The sequence below is a fragment of the Crocodylus siamensis genome, chromosome 7, assembly GCF_052110815.1.
Source record: "Crocodylus siamensis isolate JL-2025a chromosome 7, ASM5211081v1, whole genome shotgun sequence".
Classification (NCBI taxonomy): domain Eukaryota; kingdom Metazoa; phylum Chordata; order Crocodylia; family Crocodylidae; genus Crocodylus; species Crocodylus siamensis.
In genome coordinates this window covers 52,813,918-52,834,009 of record NC_143401.1, presented here as the reverse complement: position 1 = coordinate 52,834,009, position 20,092 = coordinate 52,813,918, and the positions used below count along the sequence as shown (strand labels likewise).

Here is a 20,092-nt window from a genome sequence, read left to right as displayed (position 1 = left end):
TATTCAAGATGAAAATTAATTAAAAGGCATGGGGAATTTTGGATAAATAATTTTAATTTTGACTGTCTACTATAGGCTGCAGCTGTTTTACTTTAGGATGACTGCAGTGATAAAAAAACAAGCAGTCTTCTTCAACTTGCTAAGAGAAATAAAATGAACTTCACTGAGCTTTCTAGTTGCTAACAGAATAACTAATATAAACCTGCAAAAATAATATACATACGCTTACACATTTAAAAGTAAAATGGAATATATTTTACATTAATAAGTATTGTTGTAAGATTTAGCTATTTACTACTAACAGCCATAATTCTTAAAGTATTTCATGAAGGAGGGGATAAATATCATTATCCCCACTTTAGAGGATTTTTTATGCACAAGTAGAAATTAAATTTGCACAAAAATGCAACACACCTCTCTCTCCCAGAAACTACACATGAAGCATTGAAAGCCCTTTGTAAAAAGTGTCCTATGAAAAGTAGATCTATCTTCTTAAACCTCGAGGGATTTCACAGCTGAAAAATGCAATTTTTAGATGCTTCTGATTTTTATTACTTCATATTTAAAAAAAAAACAAAACAAGTCGCCATACTGGTATTTAGAACCTGCAAAGCAGTTGACAGGTGTGATCAGTTTTTAATTTGACTGATCTTCTAGAATAAATCAATTGGAAGAAAAACGCAGCTAATCACTGTGTACGTCTACACAAGACGCTAGCTGTGCAGTGGCCTAACAACACTGCAGTAGCATGCCAGGCAAAAACCATGCTAATATGCTACTGCACAATAGTATTAGTCTACTGCATAGTAAGTATCATTAAAAACCCATACACCAGCACTACTGCGCAGTAGCATGAGTTATTGTGCTTTGATTTAGTATTTGGTTAACCAAGTACTAAACTTAATGCACAATAACTATGGCACATTAATAGATGTGTAGACTTCCCCACCGGCAATGTACTTGGTCCACTGTTAGACTGGTTTTGGTAAATAAATGGAAAGATAATAAAATCAAATGAAAGTTCTACAAGAAACTGGGGTATGACTTCTGGGTTAAAACCACTAAGTGTTCAGGCTCCAGTGTTTTATGGTAGCTGGAACATGGACCAATTAAGGTTTGGGAGATATATAAATAAAGAACTAACTATATTTAATCAGAATGGAAATGCTGTATCCCTTTTCTATACTGAACTCTTACCCTGGTTGTCTTGAAGGTTCAGGATAGCTTGGATAAACAGCCATCTCTTTCCCTTGGCTTCCAACAGGTTCCTTCCCTGTTTGATACCTCTTCTGTTGATTATACTTCATATTTTTTCTTTAAACTTGGTGTGTTGAAAATTATAGACACTGGAGCTGGAGAAGATCTATTATAACTATATCAGGTCCACCTGCCACTGCAGGGTTGGCCCATTTTCTAGTTTAGTTTCAAACTGATAAACTGATGAGGCTTCCCTTCCAAATGTTCTCATCTAATTTTTCCTGCTTGACCCACCATAAACAATTCTCTTCTCTTGTGATCTGTATCACTTGTGTGTCTGTTAAACTTATCTCCTTCAATGTTTGGAAAGCTAACAATATATTTAGTTTATTTCATTTAGGTTTAGTTAGGTTATTTTTTTAATATGGCAATCTCTCTAGCTCCTCAACTCTATCAAGGAGGCATTAAGTATAAAATGCAATTCTATGTCCACCAGATGGCAGAAAACTAACAGGGATGTGGAAGGATTCCACTGCATTTGTTGGTTGTTTTTGTTATTGCAGGTAGTGAAACAATTTTTTTAAATTGGTTAAATTTGGTTTTTCAGAGATTTGAAAGTTTCCCTCCTGGTAAGTAATGCTACAGTGCAATGACTTGATACATGTATGTGTGTGGTATAATTGTATGCTTAGTCATTCAAGATAATCTCCTTCATTATAATTAGATGTTAGCTAAGCTGTTATTGCAATATATGTACACTTTACTCTAAAGGTTCATAGTTGCTGAATATTGTAGGTTTAGGCAGTGCTCAAGACAAAATGATTTGTAGGTGGTGGTTCTATATGTCATAGTGGAAACACATCAATTAGCTGATCAAATGAAATGAAATGCTCAGGTATCAAAAAAGACATTTTTAGGTTCTTAGTGGACAGATTCCTGAAACACCAGTATTTAGAGCTAATCTTACATTTTAGAGTTTACTGTGAGTAGACAACTGGAATGTTTTTAAAAAGTAAAGATACAGTTATAGACCAGGGGCCTTGATGTGTAAGGAAAAAAAGAAGTCTTTCAACATCAAGTTATTGTTTTCATTAGCGCAGTAGTTCTCAACCTTTTCAGTGTCATGGCAGCCCTTGATAGTCTCAAGGCACCTCTTAGAAAATGCCAGCTTTTAGTTTTCACTCATTTTTGAACTACAGACAAATAATAAAGCATTTTTTCTCCTGCAGAGAACTCAGATCACAGCACGGCAGAGTGTTTTGGATACTATGTATTCCGTTTGAAATCTCCGGGTTTATCCTGGGAATCATGTTTGCACACCAGCGGTGCTAATATTATGTGGCACCCCATGGGACCCTTGAAAGGATCTTGAGGCACCCCAGGGTACTGCAGCATGTTGGTTGAGAATCACTGTATTAGTGCCTAGATCAGGGGTGTCACACTCATTCAGCCCCATGGGCCAGATGAGCAGCTCTGAGCTGGTCTGTGGGCCACACTGGGATTACCTTCTGTGGAGCAGCCACGATGCTGGATGCAACTCACACACCATACCCAGCATATGTCAGCCTCCAGGGTTAACATGAGACATGCACTGCCCATGGTGCCTGGGCTAGACTTTATGCTGCATGCAGCATAGGGAATCTGGGGCACAGGTTGCATGTGGCACCATGGACTGACCCCCTATAGTGCCTGTTCTGCTGAGCTGAAACCATTGGGCAGTGTCCTCTGATTTTACAAGTCTTGCTGTGTCTTCTTGGGCAGATGCAGATGCAGCAACGCATTGCCTGATGTCCTGGGAACATGAGGTAAGGAGTCGCAGGCCAGTATGAGAGCAAACAAATTTGGCACAACGCTCTGTTTCGGGGGGAATACTGGGATATACAGATGGTTGGTCACTTCATCAAAAGGCCAAGAGAGTTTAGACTTAGGTTGCAACCCAAAAAAGAAAAGTTCATTTATTTCTTAAACTCCTCAACTGCTTAAATTGTTCTAGCTACTGAATTGCATAACTGTCATTTCCCTAAACTGAAAACTAGATTAATAAAATATGGGAGGTATTTTAGTACAGCAAAGGTCTCGATTTACTATGTGACTCCATGGCTCAATTTACCCTTATTCACAAAGCAACATCCTAAATCGAAAACTAACCTCCCTATGACGTTTCTCTCCATACATACGTCTTAGAAATATTTGTCTTTTTTGCATGTAATTACATGATGATTCTGTCCTCATATGAAGTTAATGGGGCAGAGTGTACTTTTTAATGGTATAGTATATATTGTTTAGTGAGAATTTTGTCATAAAAAATAGAAAAAAATCTCCCTATCAAATTTATTTTTTGAATACTGCCTATAATTAGAGAGTTTTAAGGGGGGAAAAGCATCACTTTTCCATTTCCATTGTTATGAAATTATATTACAAATTTAGTTAATGAACAAGCATGAATGTTGAAAGTTAGGAGACTAACAGTGGGTTAGACAGTCCTGCTTAGTCCTAGTTAAGGGTAGTCTTAATAAATGAGGTAAAAGTTTTGTTTTATTTCAGAGTTCATAATAGGATACTTACCATATATGTCAAGTCTAGCAGTGCACGACACAATACCAGCTTCATTTTTAGCAGACAAAGTATACCAACCAGCATCTGCTTTCCTGGCAGGCTGAATCAAAAGGCAAACATATCCTGTTGTATCTTGATGCATGCTGGGAAAATAAGTGGTTGGAATTACTAATTCAAAGTGTGTATCAGCTGTCAGATTTAGTATTAAGATGATGGCTCTCTAACCTGTATAAAGTGCTGTTCTGCCCTGCAAAATCTTAGCCCTTCAAATAATGGAGGTGCAACTCATAATTGCTACTAATGATTGTACACAGTTGTAGTATAATTAATAAAGCAGACTTATAAAGGGAGTAATTAGAACTCTCATGAAATTTTTCAGTGGAAAATTTCACCATTGGAAAATACCAATTTTGCAGAAATGAAATTTCCCACAGGTGTATGGCGCTTGCAATAACATTCCAATAGAAACCTGCCTGGCTCTCTGCCAACAGACCTGTCTCACTTCCTGCAAGCTTTACAGTAGCTCAGGGCTTCCAGGCTCCATTTGGAAACCTTGTTAAGTGGGATGGAATGTCACAGAGCAAGGGCTCCTCTGTTCCCCGGTCTGTCCTTCCATTGATAGCCCAGGGGTTTACATCACCAGACAGGAGACCTGGGAGAGGTGACAGTGGGTATATCTACACAAGATGTTTTACTGTGAAATAGATTAATCTATTGCACAGTAAAGCATCACTGTCTACACATGTGCACAGTTACTGTGCAGTAAATTAGTCTACTAGGCAGTTAGTTACTACCTGTAAATACAAGTAGTAAACTACCTGCATAGTAACTGACAGCATATGTAGACGCTGGCCAGATGCAAATTTACTCCTGGTCAGTCCCTACTTTAGGGGGCCATGGAGGATGGGGAACTCCCCTGGTTCTGACACTACTGAGCTCCCAGCTGCCACCAGGAGTGAGGGCAGGTCCCAGCCAGCTTTGGGCTACTTGTGGAGAGTTCCCTGTGCAGCATAGGGCTGGCCAGGAACTGTCCCATTCTGGGGCAGGTCCCAGCCAGCTCCAGGCTACACAAAGAGAGTTTCTCTTGTGCAGCCCAGAGCTGGCTGGGCCCTGCCCCTGAAACAGGGCAGTTCCCAGCCAGCCCAGGACTGCATTGAGAAGCCCTGCTAGGCACAGGGCTTGTCCCTATGTGCATGGGGTGGGAAAATGTGGTAGCAGCAGCTGTCTCCTGGCCCTGTGCACATCAGGAGCTCCCCCGGCTGCTGCAGGGGGGCAGAGCAGGGGAGGAGCAGCCCTCTACTGGACTGCTTCCAGTGGGAGCAAATCTGTTCCCAAGAGGGAGCATGTGTAGATGTGCTCCCTGGTAGGCTTACTGCATAGTATTTTTACTGTGCATTAAACCTATTTTGAACTAATAGCACATATAGATGTGCCCAGTGTCATTCATATGCTCCCAAGCTGAAGTGTTTCCTTTAAGGAAAGATTCTGATATTTATGATTTTGTTTTGTTTTCAATTGAAATGAAACCTCTAACCTTCTTCATGAGGGATTGACATTCCATTTTTACAGCCAGCTCTAGAAGTATTACTCCTAAAGGGTCATGTTCACCCTTAACCTGCTCAGGTAACATGAATGGAGCCATTATTTGGGGGACAACTGCATCCTCTTTACACTGTAGAAAATGTCTCTCGGTTTTGCATAAGGTAGTGTGGGAGATATCAGTGGGGGCAAGATGAGGTAAGCTGGGAAGAATGGCTGCCAATTGGTATTTCTGTGGATCCAGTAGTCCTAACGCTTTACACAGGTGATGCTAGAAGTCCAGGGCTGTGGTGGTAACAAGGTAAAAAAACAATTGTGCTGCTAGCCCTGCTATGTACAATCCCACCTTATGGCTTTAGGGTGGAGCAGTGGATTTTACCTTGTTGGTGCACCTATGTATGGCTGACTAGTCATTGTCTATGCATGCCATGAATTTTATCCAAAATAATTAAAAGTGAGGCAGTCCAGGGCACAACATCCATCATGCTTCAACTACTACTTGTAATGGATAGCAGGGAGCCAGTGACTCATCGTTGAGTAGCTGTTTGCCCTAATTAAAACATTAAGTTGATCAACAGATTTATACTGAGGTAGAATCCATAGAAGAGAGAAAATAATTAATTTATTGTCTAACCAAAACCAAGGAAATATATTGCAGTAGGTTGTTCTTTTTTCCATCTAAAAGGCAGTGAATATATGTAAATTGAAACATTGAATTCAAATACCCTGGAGCTTCAGAAATGTAGACTGAAATCTATGGTGGGACTTATATTTAAATGCCGCTGTTACTTCCTATCTCTAAGATGCTAAACCAAGATCCTAGATGTGATTATCCTAAAGTTTGGGGAAAAATCATGATCTAAATGGTTTGGATACATTTCTACTAAAAATGAATGCCAAAGAGTATACTTTGATAATAAGTTGCTGTTGCCCACAAAAATGCAAAATTTCAAAACCAGCATTTATTACAAACACAAGCCCTTCTAGAAAGAGATTTGCTGATGCTGAGTTAATTTTATGGTGGATTTAATGTCTGACACAGCCACTTTTATGCTTGCCTTAAAAAATTAATGAGATGCTTAATGCAAATTTGCTTGTCACTGTGTGAATAATGAACATTGTTTTCTAAAAATCTCTGTATAACAAATGGAACTTTTTAATGGTCTGCACCCTACAAACCTTAAGGGAATTCAGGTTTCTAGAATTTTATGGGCAAAAGAAGGCTACTATAATTCTGTACTGCAATTTCTTTTCATAGAAGAAGGAAATGATTGTCCTTTCTGTAGCTGTCATGAGATATCTCTTCTGGGAACCTTAATATCAAAGATACTGACTCTTTATAAGAATCTCAGAGGAGCAGGGTTCACACACTCTTTCTGACTTCTGAATTCTGCTCTGGTAATCCCTTATCTGGTACAATTTACTTAATATTTTTTCCTAAATCCTGGGAGCAATAAAAGCTGGACAGCCTCCTTGTAGTTGTAAATTGTGTGTTCTCCAGCATTTGGGGCCTGTAGATTGAAAGGGATTGCTTTCTGAATGTAGATATGTTGTGCTGTGGAATAGCGCCTTAAGCAAAGCTCCTTCTTTTGGGTTATATATAGGGGCCTAGGTTGCTGTGAGATTAAGGGTTTTTTGTGGCTTGCCAATGCAGAGCCAATTTTGTGGTCATTTCACGGCAGCCCCACACCTTGCCACTGATTGAGCAAGGATTGCTTGTGGCCCCACCCCTCATCACCAATTAGCAAAGGGCACTTTCACTCAGTCTACATCACTATCGCTCTTTTGCCTTGCACCTTGCTGTTGATTAGCAGAGGGCATCTTCACTCAGTCTGTCACAATTGGTTTTTTGGGGTTGATTTTGTGGGAGATCGCAGCCAAAGCTGGATTGCAGCCAATGCTGTTTTATGTGATTTCTGCAAAATCCACAAAACTGCAATTTAGATAGGTCCCTAAATTATACAGAATACTTCTCCCATCTGTTTGCAAAGATGCAGCAGCATTTGATTTCTCTCTAACCAAATATACCAATAATAATAATAAAACCCTTAAAAATTAAAGGACTCTGCAATGATGGATCTCAGAAGCACTTTGCTGATGGGTCAGCCAGCTGACTTCTCTGAGTTTTGCTTTAAATATAAAATGTCATGAGTGTTACGTTTATATTTTTAAAGTACAGGATAATAGTGGTAAGCCTAACAGTTCATGCTGACAACATGGTTAGGTCTATGGTGGGAGGAGGAGCAAGGAGAGAAGAACTGATGAAAACAGAAAGGTCAGCAGAATTAAATTCATACTGGTACAGAGGTACATATTAAGGCATTGTTTAAACTGTTCAGGCAAATATTTATATGTTGCTAGAAAGGTGGTTGCTGACTGGCCACATGTGGGAGAGGGCTCTCTGAGGCGAGCTGAGCCATAGGGCCAGTGCCAGCAATATGGGATGCAGATAGCTTGGAAGGGTTACTGCACTATAGCAGCCTTTTGGCTAGAGCCCTGGCGGTGGGATTGGAGGGGATTGTACTGCAGCTCTGCTCCCAATTCTGAATCAAGGAAGTTGATTTCACTCTCCTATTCATTCTGTTAACACACATTTTCTTATGCTTTCTGCATTTTGGCTAGAGAGAGGGCACAACCTGCTCTTATCATAAAAAAAAATATTGCAATAGTCAGCCCAGCTGCAAGGACACTATCTGTGTAATGTACAATACCTCATCCTTTCTCTGTGTGCTGGGATGGTTTCATTATCCTTCTTCCAGTAAAACACTGGCGGTGGCATTCCAATCACTCTGCCTTCTAATCTGACTGGGTGCCCTTCAGGGACCCCACAGTTCTGAAGCTTCTCCAAGAACACTGGGGCTTTTTTGACTTCCTTTGCTGAAAAACAAGAGGAACATTTGCTGTACATCAGGGATTCTTACAGTGTTTTTACTTTTAAAATCCAAGGCTCTGCCTTTTCTGGGGAGAAGTTTGGGAAGACTGGTATGTCAAGGTGAGGAGGTAAAAGTAGAATAAGGATAAGGTTAAATACATAGGTGTCCAAACCTAGCTGCTGTAGGTGTAGAGAGCAACTACAGAGTAATCCCTGGACCTGATTTTTTTCATTGCAACACTTTATACTTTACATTTTATATACTAAAAGTCTTTTGCCTTCAATGGAGTTACTCCTGACTTATACTTGTATGACAGAAGACTCAAGTTTAGTACCTACAAGTAACATATACAAATACGAACAGTATAATGCCACATAGTCTCTTCTTTAAGCATTTTACTGTTGGCTACAAAGCACCAACTCACAGTATCATCATAAAATTCTAGTTTATTGAATGGATGCAAACATCAGACCATAAACCTTGGTGCTGATCCCACCCCCCTCTCTCTCTCTCTCTCACACACACACACACACACACACACACACACACACACTCTAGCTAGCGCTGAACACTAAGTACTGGTATCAAGATATACCTATCCCCTAGCGCTGGAGTCCTCCATTGATGGGCAGTCGAGGCTTCTTTCAATGCGATGCTGCTTCAGAAGGGGGTTGCCGGCTGGTCCTTCTGGCTGGACAGGGAGGGTGCTGGTCAGGTCAAAGAGGGCACCACTGGGGGTCATCTCTGCCTTTTATCTCTCTCTGGCAGACTTTGGTGACTCCCCAATTCTTGGGCTTACCCAATCCAGGGGTCGTTGACCTCAAGGGACATCCCTCTTGGTAGCTGCTGGATGGCAGCTGTCAGCCCCAGGGTCACGTCCACACTTATGTGCAGTCTGAGGAGTCCATTGAAGAATTTTAATTGATTCACTGCTGTGTTGAATATAGCTCTGGAAGTGGTTGATCAGGGGGTATTTCAGCCCCAAGGGTCTGTTTCCAGCGTTGATTAGTTTAAGCCGGGGCTTCTGTACCTCTAACAGTGAAGTTTCTGGGAATTCCTGGCTCTTTACTGATTCTTTCTTCTCCTTGGTCTCTGATTTTGTAGGTGTTAATTGCCGCTCATTAACAAGCTTATCCAGACTAGCTACTGTGTTACACAATCAACCATGATTCATTCAGGGACCTGCTCCATACACAGATTCCTGATTTTGCTAATGTTACACAGTACAACTTACTTTTAAACTTAAAGTACATTTGTAAAAGCATCTACAAGCTCTAATTTCACTACAAATACACCTTACATAAAAATAATAATGATATAATAAAAGAAAAAGAGAGAGGAACAAAGAAAAGGTAGAAAAGAGAAAGCATCCCCAAAAGGGGTCAAACACTAAAAGAGGGGCTTTTGCCATATGGAGGAGCTTCACATTTGGGGTGGAGGGGGGCAGACAAAAGGGTTTCTTGCTACATTACTAATTCTTACCTACAACAGTAAGCTCCAAGCTAAATGAGTTTTGTCCTGTTCTGTTGGTTGCAATGCACGTGTAAGTTCCTACGTCCTTTTGTGTAAGGGGATCAATAAGCAAAGAGTGAATTCCATTCTCTCTGACCAGCATCTTGTGGGTGCCATCTGGTAACACAGGTTTGCCATTCAGGAGCCACATCAGGTCTGGAGTTGGTAGCCCACTCACCTAACAGACAATGAAACAGCTAGAGGCAACTGACAGACTGGTAAACAGAATTCAGCAGCACAATAAATAAGTCTATCTTCAGATATCTGGATATAGGAGAGAGAAAACGAGGCCAGAGAGAGAAGAAATGTTCTGGGACAAACAGCTTTCCCCCCCCTAAATATTTCTAGGAAAAAAAATCTGCTCCTACAAATAAGAATTTTTAAAAAGTAAAATATTAATAATCTGTTGACTTCAGATTATATAAACGATCAGTTCAAAGGGTCACTTAAGATCAGGTCTGAATCTTTATAGAATGTAATAGAGAGAAAATCAATGGGGACTTAAAGTTCATTTAGATATATGAGTATGCTATATTTAATACAAGTTTAAAGGGGTATAGGTTCTAGCCATGTTGGTCTAAGGACATAGGCAGACAAGGTTCTTTGGGTAAATTCAATACCTTTTACTGGATAGTTGGAAAAATTCTTTGCAAGCTTTTAGGTACAAGTACTTGTACCTGGAAGCTTGCAAAAAAGAATTTTCCCAATTATTTGAGTTGGTCTAATACAAATTTAAACACATTCTTTCTTCACAGTTTTAAACCAACATGCTATAGAATTGTATAAGTTAATATCAACATGTTATAGAAAGACTCATTCTCTGTTATACTCTTTAGGACTTTTTCTCCTATACATATCTACTTACCCATACTCAAAAACGTCCCGTGTGTATTCCACAAATTAGAGTATGCTACTGGAGCTTTAGAGGCACTGGTAGAAGAACAGCTGGGGAATAACTAGCTTCAGTGGCATGCTCGCTCATGAAGCTCTAGATTATTCCTGAGCACAGGTCAGCAGATCTGGGTGTTGCTGCTTCTCAGACCAGCATTAACTTCCCTCTACTTCCTTCAGGATGGGGACAAGCCACAAGCATGGTATAGGGACCAATGACAGCATGGTTGTTTGTAGGGCTATGCAAAATTTTGGCAGCCATTTCATTTTGAAGGTGTTTCAGTCTGTTTTGGTGCCTGAAACACCAAATCCAACATTAAACAGAAGGTTCTGAAACCATCTCCAAAACTAAATGAAACCACCTCTGAAAAGAAATGAAACCATCCAAAACGTTTTGGAGGCACCCCTGGGAATAGTTCAGCACAGCCCCATAGCCGTTCTTTTAAAGTGCCAGGAGGTTGGGGCTGGATGGGGGATGGGTTGGGCAGGGCAGCCATGAGGCTTCTCCTGTGACTCCCTCTGCCCAGAGAGAGGCAGGAACAGCCAAAGGAACCACAGGAGAAGCCCGTATGGCTGCCCTGCCCAGCTCCATCCCTCGCCTGGCCCCAGCCTCCTGACACTTTAAAAAAAAAAAACTCCGCACTCACTGGCTACAGCAGTGGCAACTGGGGCCTCTGAGGGCTTGTGGCAGACCCCTTCACACACACACACCATGGGGCAATGGGGGGCAGCAGGGATCACCCCCCAACCGGCTTGGCCCCCCCGTGGCACCTGCCTCATGACATGGGTGCAGCGCAGCTCGTCAGGGCACCGTGTGCTGTCTGGGAGCTGGGGATACTTGGGCTCGGGCTCTGGCTGACTGCTGGAGCTGCCCCAGCTCCCAGACAGTGCCTGCATCTCCCTGGCTGATCCGAATTTCTGAAACAGTGTTGGAACTCTGAAACAGATTCGGCCAAATTGAAACAGAACCGTGATCCAAAACACTGAAATGAATCACTGTCCTCTAACTCAAGAAGTCTATGGGCCAACGAGAGGTAAAGCGCTGCTCAACCAGGTAGTGGCTACTGGGGATGACCTGATTGGCGACCTAGTGATCGATGGGAAGCTGGGTGACAGTGACCACGAGCTGATCACTTTCACCATCTGCCATAAAGCTGGCATGTCAGTCAGCAACACGGAAGTCCTTGACTTCAGGAAAGCTGACTTTGACAAGCTCAGGAGGCTTGTCAGTCAGGCCCTAAAGGACCATGACCCCAGGGAGAGGGGAGTTCAAGAAAAGTGGTTGCTCCTTAAGGGGGCGATCCTCAATACACAAGCTAAGTCTATTCCATCTCAGAGGAAAGGCAGCAAGAGGGCACAGCAGCCCCTCTGGCTCTCCAGGGACCTAGCTGACCTCCTGAGGCTAACAAGAAAGGCCTACAAAGCATGGAGGATGGGATTCACCTCCAAGGAGGATTATTCTGCACTGGTCCGGTCCTGCAGGGAGCAAACCAGGAAAGCCAAGGCGGCAACTGAACTCCAACCGGCTTCGAGCATCAAGAACAATAAAAAGTCCTTTCTCAGCTATGTGGTGAGCCGGAAGAAAAGCAAGGGCAACATTGGACCCCTGCTGAACCAGATGGGACAGCTGACAACTGACACCCAGGAAAAAGCCAACCTATTAAATGGATACTTTGCATTGGTCTTTCATCAGTCCCATGGGATGCCCATGCCCACTACGGGACAGGGAGGTCCAGGTGAGGGAGATCCCCTGCCCTCCATTAATGCTGACCTTGTGAAAGAACACCTTGAGAAGCTGGATACCTTCAAGTCAGCCAGCCCTGACAATCTACACCTCAGGGTACTCAAGGAGCTGGCTAGCATTATAGCCCAGCTTCTGGCACGGATCCTTGAAAACTCCTGGTGCTCTGGTGTAGTGCCCAAAGACTGGAAGAAGGCCAATGTGGTACCTATCTTCAAGAAAGGGAGGAAAGTGGATCCGACTAACTATAGGCCCATCAGCCTGATTTCTATCTGGGGAAGGTCTTAGAACAGTTTATTAAAGAGGCCGACCTTAATGGACTGGCTGATGCCAACATCCTAAGGGATAGCCAGCATGGGTTTGTTGCGGGTAGGTCTTGCTTGACCAATCTCATTTCCTTCTACAACCAGGTGACCTATCACCTGGACAAGGGAGAAGAGATTGATGTCATATATCTTGACTTCAAAAAAGCCTTTGATCTGGTATCCCATGATCACTTCTTGGCGAACCTGGCCAATTGTGGCCTTGGGTCCATCACGATCCACTGGCTGGGAAATTGGCTCTGTAGTCCGACCCAGAGGGTAGTAATTGATGGAAGTCAATCATCATGGTGTCCTGTGACCAGTGGGGTCCCCCAAGGCTCTGTCCTTGGACCCATATTGTTCAACATCTTCATTAATGTTGTGGACATTGGAGTCAGGAGTGGACTGGCCAAGTTCGCCGATGACACCAAAACTTTGGGGCAAGGCATCCACGGCAGAAGACAGGCAGGTGATCCAGGCTGACCTGGACAGGCTCAGCAAATGGGTAGACAAGAACCTGATGGTGTTTAACACTGAAAAATGCAAGGTTTTCCACCTTGGAAAGAAAAACCTGCAGCATCCTTATAGGCTCGGCAGTGCTACGCTGGTTAGCACTACCAAAGAAAGAGACTTGGGAGTCATCATTGACCTCAAGATGAACACGAGCCTGCAGTGCGATGCTGCAGCTAGTAAAGCATGCAAAACGCTGGCTTGCATCCATAGATGCTTCTCAAGCACATCCTGGGACGTCGTTCTCCCCTTGTACTCGGCCTTGGTGAGGCCGCAGCTGGAGTACTGCATCCAGTTTTGGGCCCCACAATTCAGAAAGGATATGGAGAAGCTTGAGAGAGTCCAGAGAAGAGCCATGTGCATGATCAGAGGTCAGGAAAACAGACCTTATGATGACAGGCTGAGAGCTATGGGGCTCTTTAGCCTGGAAAAGCACAGACTCAGGGTGATCTGATAGCCACCTATAAGTTTATCAGGGGTGACCACCAGTATCTGGGGAAATGTTTGTTCACCAGAGCGCCCCAAGGGATGACAAGGTTGAATGGTTTTAAACTACTGCAAGACCGTTTCAGGCTGGACATAAGGAAGAATTTCTTTACTGTCCAAGCCCCCAAGGTCTGGAATAGCCTGCCATTGGAGGTGGTTCAAGCACCTACATTGAACACCTTCAAGAGCAAGTTGGATACTTATCTTGCTGGGCTCCTATGACCCCAGATGTCTTCCTTCCTTTGGGAGTGGGGCTGGACTAGATGATCTTCCGAGGTCCCTTCCAGCCCTAATGTCTATGAAGAAATGGCCAGATCCGAAACTGAAACGAAACAAAGCCATTTCGCACAGATCTAGTTGTTTGGCTTGCTGGGAATGGGTGGAGCTACCTCGTGGAGCAGCTTCTTCTTCTTTTTTTTTTTTTATGGCCTGAGATCTGTGATGGCTGCTGCTGGTATTCCTTATGGATCACTGAACTCTGCAGAAATGACAAGACCATTTGCTAATCCCTGTGACCTGCAACTCCCTAAAAGGGAGTGTGGGTCAAAAACTTGGGAGTTCTTTCTTTTTTGTGTAATTTGACTCTGCTCTACACTTTTAGAAGTGCTAGTGTTCAAAGGCTATCAGTTCATACAAGGTTTGAGCCTTGGAATGAGTAGTACATGGCTTCTTGTCCCATGGTTACGTGCTATAAGCATTCATGTTCAAGCACCTGGTAGCCAGAGAACTCAGCAGAAGTATCCCTGCATTCTTGTACAGGTTCCTTGTATCTGCACCTGTGCTAAAAGGCAGGCAAAAGACAAGCAATATACTGTAGAGTGAAAACCAACATAAATTAGCCTTCTGATTTTGATATATGCTACCTGAGTTTGTCACTCCACATAATGTATTGAACGGGACGGGGTGTAGGCAAAACATTTCAGTTGTGTAACTAAGGGAGGTGTGACAGGGGCAGCAGCAAAGAACAGAGAAAGCAAATTAGTACCTTACAGTCCAGTCTACAAAGTCGCCCTTCATGAGCTACCATGTCTCCAGGTGCTTGTAGAAAATAGGGCCGGAAAAAGCGTTCTTGCATAGGTTCTTTATCTCCTTCTGGCACTCGGGACCTAGTCCTGCAACAAAAAATGATACATGTGTGTTAAGAAGAAATGGATACAGTTTTTCTAAAATTTAGTGCAGGGCAGAAAGTGAGAAAATTGTACAGATGTTTAGTAAAACTAAAAAGGCAATACCCAAAACAGGTCTTAAGTAAATATAATAATGGCATAGTTTTTATTTAATAGGACTGTTAAATGAGCTGTATAATATAGCAAAGTAAAACTAGTCTTTTCGGGTGTTTTGGGGGTTGGGTTTTTTTGCAGTTTTGCAAATTCAACCATTTTTCCCCAGCTCCATTGAATCAATGACTGACTGACCACTACTACTGCTACTACTACTAATTTGCACTTTTAGTAGTACCTTCCACCTGCTGATTTCAAAACACTTGACAGACATCAGTGAGTTGAACCCTACTGGTACTTTGATTGGGAATTACTTCCTCCTCCCATTTTACAGATAGGGGGAGTGAAATAGAGGCCAACTCCCCCTTCCTTCCTTCCCTCTCCCTCCAAAAGATGACTTGTGATTTTGGCTGTGGTCACTGATACAATACATGAAATGCACCCATTTTTTCAGGTGCGTGCTCAGCTCGTACTAGATATTTCCATTGGGTACCAAATATCTAGAATCCCTCAAACATTAGCTACTTTGAAAACCTCGGCCTAATTGATTCACCAACAATAACACGGGTAGTCTATTATAGAAGCAGGAATAGAATTAGACATATTGTAGTTTTCATCTTCTGATTCTCTTTTTTGTGATTTAGACCAAATGAATCTTTGCCTAGCTATTATAAACCTCTTGTTCTGTACAATTACACAAAAAACCAAATTAAAGATGGATAAGATGAGCAGCGGTTGAATGTCATTAGAGCAAATTTTACTCTTCCTGGTAAAATTGTATAGTTTGGCTCTGGATCCACCAGCACCAGGAGATGACAATATATCACCCAACCTGAAAAAGACATCAAAAAAGCAACTTTGATGAATCAGAAATTGTACATTTATGTTTACAGCTTCATACTTCATTTTACCTGTGAGACTGAATAGTTGTTGATAATCGTCCGCGTACAGGAATAGTTTGAACCATCAAGTGGCCAGAGCAACTGATTCTCCCCTGAAAAATTGAATGAAAGTAGTATTAACTCTTGTTTGACAGTTTGTTCAGTTCCTAATTATTAAAGTTTGACTCCTGCAGTATACTATAGTATTTTTATACTGAAAAGAGTAAGAATGGATGACAATAATTATTAGTATCTCACAAGTGCTTTGACATAAAGGGCAACTGAATGACTGTGATTGTGTACTTTAGAGACCAGATGAGTAAAAACACAGGCAGATTTTCTGTATTTCTCCTGTACATAGTTTCTTCCACCATCTGCCAAAGCATCTGGTTTTGGCTATTGTTCCAAACAGAATTTTGGACTAGATGTACCAGTGATCTGATCTGACGTGGCCATTCCTAATTACATATCTTTCTAAACTTGAAGCAGCTACATAGGTGTGAAAGAAAAATCCCTTTACCTGTGGATTGGCAGCCATAATTGTATAGTTTCCATCATCATCATTTGTAGTATCTTCAATATGTAAAGAACATGTTCCATCTCCTTCTCTCTTCATCTTGAAATGGTTATTCTTCTTTGAAATTTGCTTTCCATCCTTGAACCAATATACCTGAAGTGAGCCCAAAGATAGACAGCTATTGAAATTTGCTCTGCAGTTGGAATTACGAATAGGCAATGTGCAGATAAAAATAACTTGTTTCTTGAGCAATTCCTATTTCACATGCACAATTTGTAGATCTTTTAAGATACGGTATAGAATGTTTCAGTGCTGGGATAATGTTAGTTAACTTCACAGAAATATAGATTATTTGGTTTTGTTTTGTTATATGCATTTGTGAATGTCACCAAATCAGCCCACATATCTGAAATAGATTAGATCTTTATATTTTTACAAATTTTGTTTTCCTTAGACTCAAGGGGTTCTATTGATGAGTCTATGCAAAATTGCTAAGCTTAGCTTGTACTCAGCAATGGTACAAGATGTTACTATTTTAACTGTTTTGGAAAACCTCTTATTTGAGAATTATCTTCGCAGAACAACATTTTTGTAAATGTGTCTCTGCAAAGGTGATATCCAGGAATACGTAGTTAAACTACATCTGACTGAAAGTATCACCTACCTTGGGCACTGGTATTCCAACAATTTTGCAGGTGAATGTAACAGGAGATCCTTCCATGACCCGGAAATGCTTGAGCCTCTTGTCAAAGATTGGTGCTATGCACTTGCCTGTAGGGATTTCATCATGTTGGATTTCATCATCTGATTCATCCACTGGGGTGCGTTCAAGACGAAACTCTATTTCATTCATCAGTCTCTGCTCAAAGTTTGAAATCTTGTACTCCTGCACAATGATATTGGCAATGCACTGACCTTGATTATGCTCAAATATTTCTAATTCCTTGTTGTCTTAAACTAAATGTCATAAGAGTGAATTTTAAAAAAATAAAAAAAAAATTCACAGGCGGAATTAGTGCTTTGTGAAGCACCTGACACTCATATGTTTAGAGGCTTAAACTGTACTTTTGAAATGCATTTTTTTTTTTTTTACAAACTTTGGACTGATTTTTCAAAGGAGCCTTAGGCAAATTGTAAAGAATTGTGCACCTAATTTCTTAGGCTGCTCTAAAAATTTAACCTAAAGAGAATGCAAAAAATTTAAGAAAATAACTGCAATTTTCAAGAGTTTGTTTTTCTAAACTAGTGTAGGAGTAATTGGGCTTCTGGCCTACTTGACTAGAAAAACAGACAGAGACCAGAAGTGCTGATACTGCTTATTTCAGTTATGTGTTTTGAGATAAGGAATCCTGCATGCCTTGGGTTATCCTTAGTTTATCTTGATATATTACCCTGTGCACAGATGGTTTGTTTAAGTAAACTTCCTAAATTTCTGTGTAATTTACTATTGTTTTGTTTCTCCAAGGTCGTATTTTTTTATCTTTCTCTGTCTTAAGTATAAATATACTTGTAAACTTACAGAGTCTGAGAAATCCTTCGAAACAAACAAGTGGGTGATTCCCCTTGCTGTATGGAATTCTCTCTGTGATCGCAGTATAGCCCTAAATAAAGAAAAGCTGGCTCTGTCAGTTCTGATTCAACCACAACGCGAAGTTTGATTTCTTCCACACTAGTCATATGCTAAATATATAAAATGGCAACATTTAATATAGTACCTTAAGTCACATTTATATCTCCTAAAGCATGAGGTGATCAGCCCTGACAATTTATTCTCTACATCATATTGCTATTTTGTCCCTAGTCTACAATCTCTGACCTGTTTTGGTAGAGGTTGTGTATTCTTCAGTTGATGTATATGTTTGTTTTAGAAGTTATGTGTAATAAGGTGCCTGTTCCTTATAAGGCGTAGATGTGAGGGATTGTGGTGGCATGAGTTCTGTATGAATGAGACTTCTTTCTTCTTCTTCTGCTTTCTTTTTTTCCACTTCTCTCCAGTGCCACCTTCAGGGCTATTCTTTCCAAAATACAGACTTGAAGTAGAAGCTAAAACTAGAGTGTGTCAATTATATACTGGAGCATTTGGTCTTATTCATAAGCCACACCCATGATTGCACCCCGGCTTCCTCACTTCTTATAAGGGACAGACTACTTTGTTACACTACGAAATATGATAATATCTTTCCTGTAACAACTGAAGATTGCCTTTCAGATGAGACAAGCTCAGCCAGATAGAGGCTCTTTTATGTAAATTTACTGTCTGTAGTCTAGGGTCACTTTTACAGCCCCCTTGTGTCACAAAAATATCTTAACAGACTGCCTGTAGATTCCTCTGTGACATGAAGACCCCAAGATAACCAACCTCTGGCATTTCAGCACCATCTTCTAAAAGTCTTATACAGGTTGCCTTTGCTTTATGTGGGTTCTGTATGTGCAAATTTGCTCTTATGTGATGACCCATTTTATACCAAAAATTCATTGTATGTGAGGTAAATTTACCCTTATGCAATCCGTGTGGTGGGAGCCCACAGTCAGCTGCTTTGTGTGGTGCATTGTGGAAGGGATGTGCACCAAAATATAGTCTCCTGTGTGGATCTGTGCTCCTCACTTGTTGTCTGTGACCTGTGTTTCTGTAGTTGCCATCCCCATTATGACAGTGCCCTGTGCTTGTGTGTACCATCTGTCTTTGGTGAGTACTCAAACGGTCTTGTAAAAGTGGTAGAAATAGGTGTGGGGGTCAGTACAGTCAAGGTCTTGGAACATATTCCTATTTGTTACATTGTAAAGTGGGATCCCTTTATGCGAATTTGAGTTACGTGCCGTTTTCCAGGAATGCATGTACAGTATGAAGCAAGGGAAACCTGGATGGAGGGTACACTAGGGATATGAGGGATTGTGCCATGGCGTGCAACATTCTGCCTCTCCCAACCTAAGAGCAATTGCACCAGCAGGTACCTTAACCTATAACTTGTGTGGGAAGGTGAACTGACACATGACTACCTGGGATTGAGGGTGAGGAAACAGAGTGTCTGGGCTCACTAATCTTTGGTCTCAGAGTACAGAAGGCATGCACAGAGAAGTGAAGTTAGCCACTAGGTGGTGGCATCTATTGTTTTAGTTGGTTAGGTTTGCTCTCCGGCAGATTAGTACCAGCTGGCAGGCAGAACATATCCTTACAGAATTTCCATCTTGTTTAAGTTTTTTCTTTCACAAAGTATGCCTCAGCAAATCATTCTACACCACAGGCCAAATTCCCATCTCAGTTACAGCCATCTAGTCAGGAGGTATTCTGATTTCAGAGCTGTGTTGTCAATCATATTTCCCTTCAGGCTACAGGTGTTGGCCCTTCACACAAGTCTACCAGGACAGTCAAACAATTCATTTATTTTCTGAATTGGGAAAAAGATTGACGGGGAGAGTAGAGTAAATCTGTGATCTGTGTATTTTGAGAGAGAAAGCTTTACCATTAAAAGGTTACACTGTCATTTTCCCTTTCCCTAGATTCTTTCTTAAATTAAAACATCTAAGTTCTCTTGCAAAGAGCAATTCTAAGCAGATATCTGTCTCCTCCCTCTCCCCCTTATAGCTTATTTTATGCTATATAAATCACATATTTGCTATGAGAACTTCTAGGAACTGCCTTGGAATTCTTCTGGTAGCTCTGAAGAGCAAAGAGCAAAAGTTTTGTTTTTGGCAATAAGAATAATCCACGGGGTTGCATTATTTGGGATCTCCTTACTTTCCAGTGTGCGGCCTAAGCATACTAAGCCTAAAGGCCTTATGTTCCTTTAGCTATTTTGAGATTAATTAAGGGATGATTAAGCTAGCAATAGTTCTCCGCTTCATCATCTTGTCACCATGAAAAAGAGC

The 20,092-nt window shown here is 41.4% G+C and overlaps 1 protein-coding gene across 6 annotated transcripts in view; it reads right to left on the bottom strand.

Annotated features, from left to right (window-relative positions):
• Positions 1 to 20,092, bottom strand: part of MYPN (myopalladin) — a 145,879-nt gene that overhangs the window by 8,666 nt on the left and 117,121 nt on the right. For all 6 annotated transcript variants that reach the window (XM_090056710.1, XM_090056711.1, XM_090056712.1 and 3 more), the window contains 7 exons: positions 16,890 to 17,111; positions 16,229 to 16,378; positions 15,739 to 15,821; positions 14,593 to 14,719; positions 9,648 to 9,855; positions 8,004 to 8,169; positions 3,763 to 3,896 (listed from right to left, as the gene is read on the bottom strand). In XM_090056710.1, the coding sequence (XP_089912836.1) occupies positions 3,763 to 3,896; positions 8,004 to 8,169; positions 9,648 to 9,855; positions 14,593 to 14,719; positions 15,739 to 15,821; positions 16,229 to 16,378; positions 16,890 to 17,111 (1,090 nt within the window). The remainder of the gene's footprint in view (positions 1 to 3,762; positions 3,897 to 8,003; positions 8,170 to 9,647; positions 9,856 to 14,592; positions 14,720 to 15,738; positions 15,822 to 16,228; positions 16,379 to 16,889; positions 17,112 to 20,092) is intronic.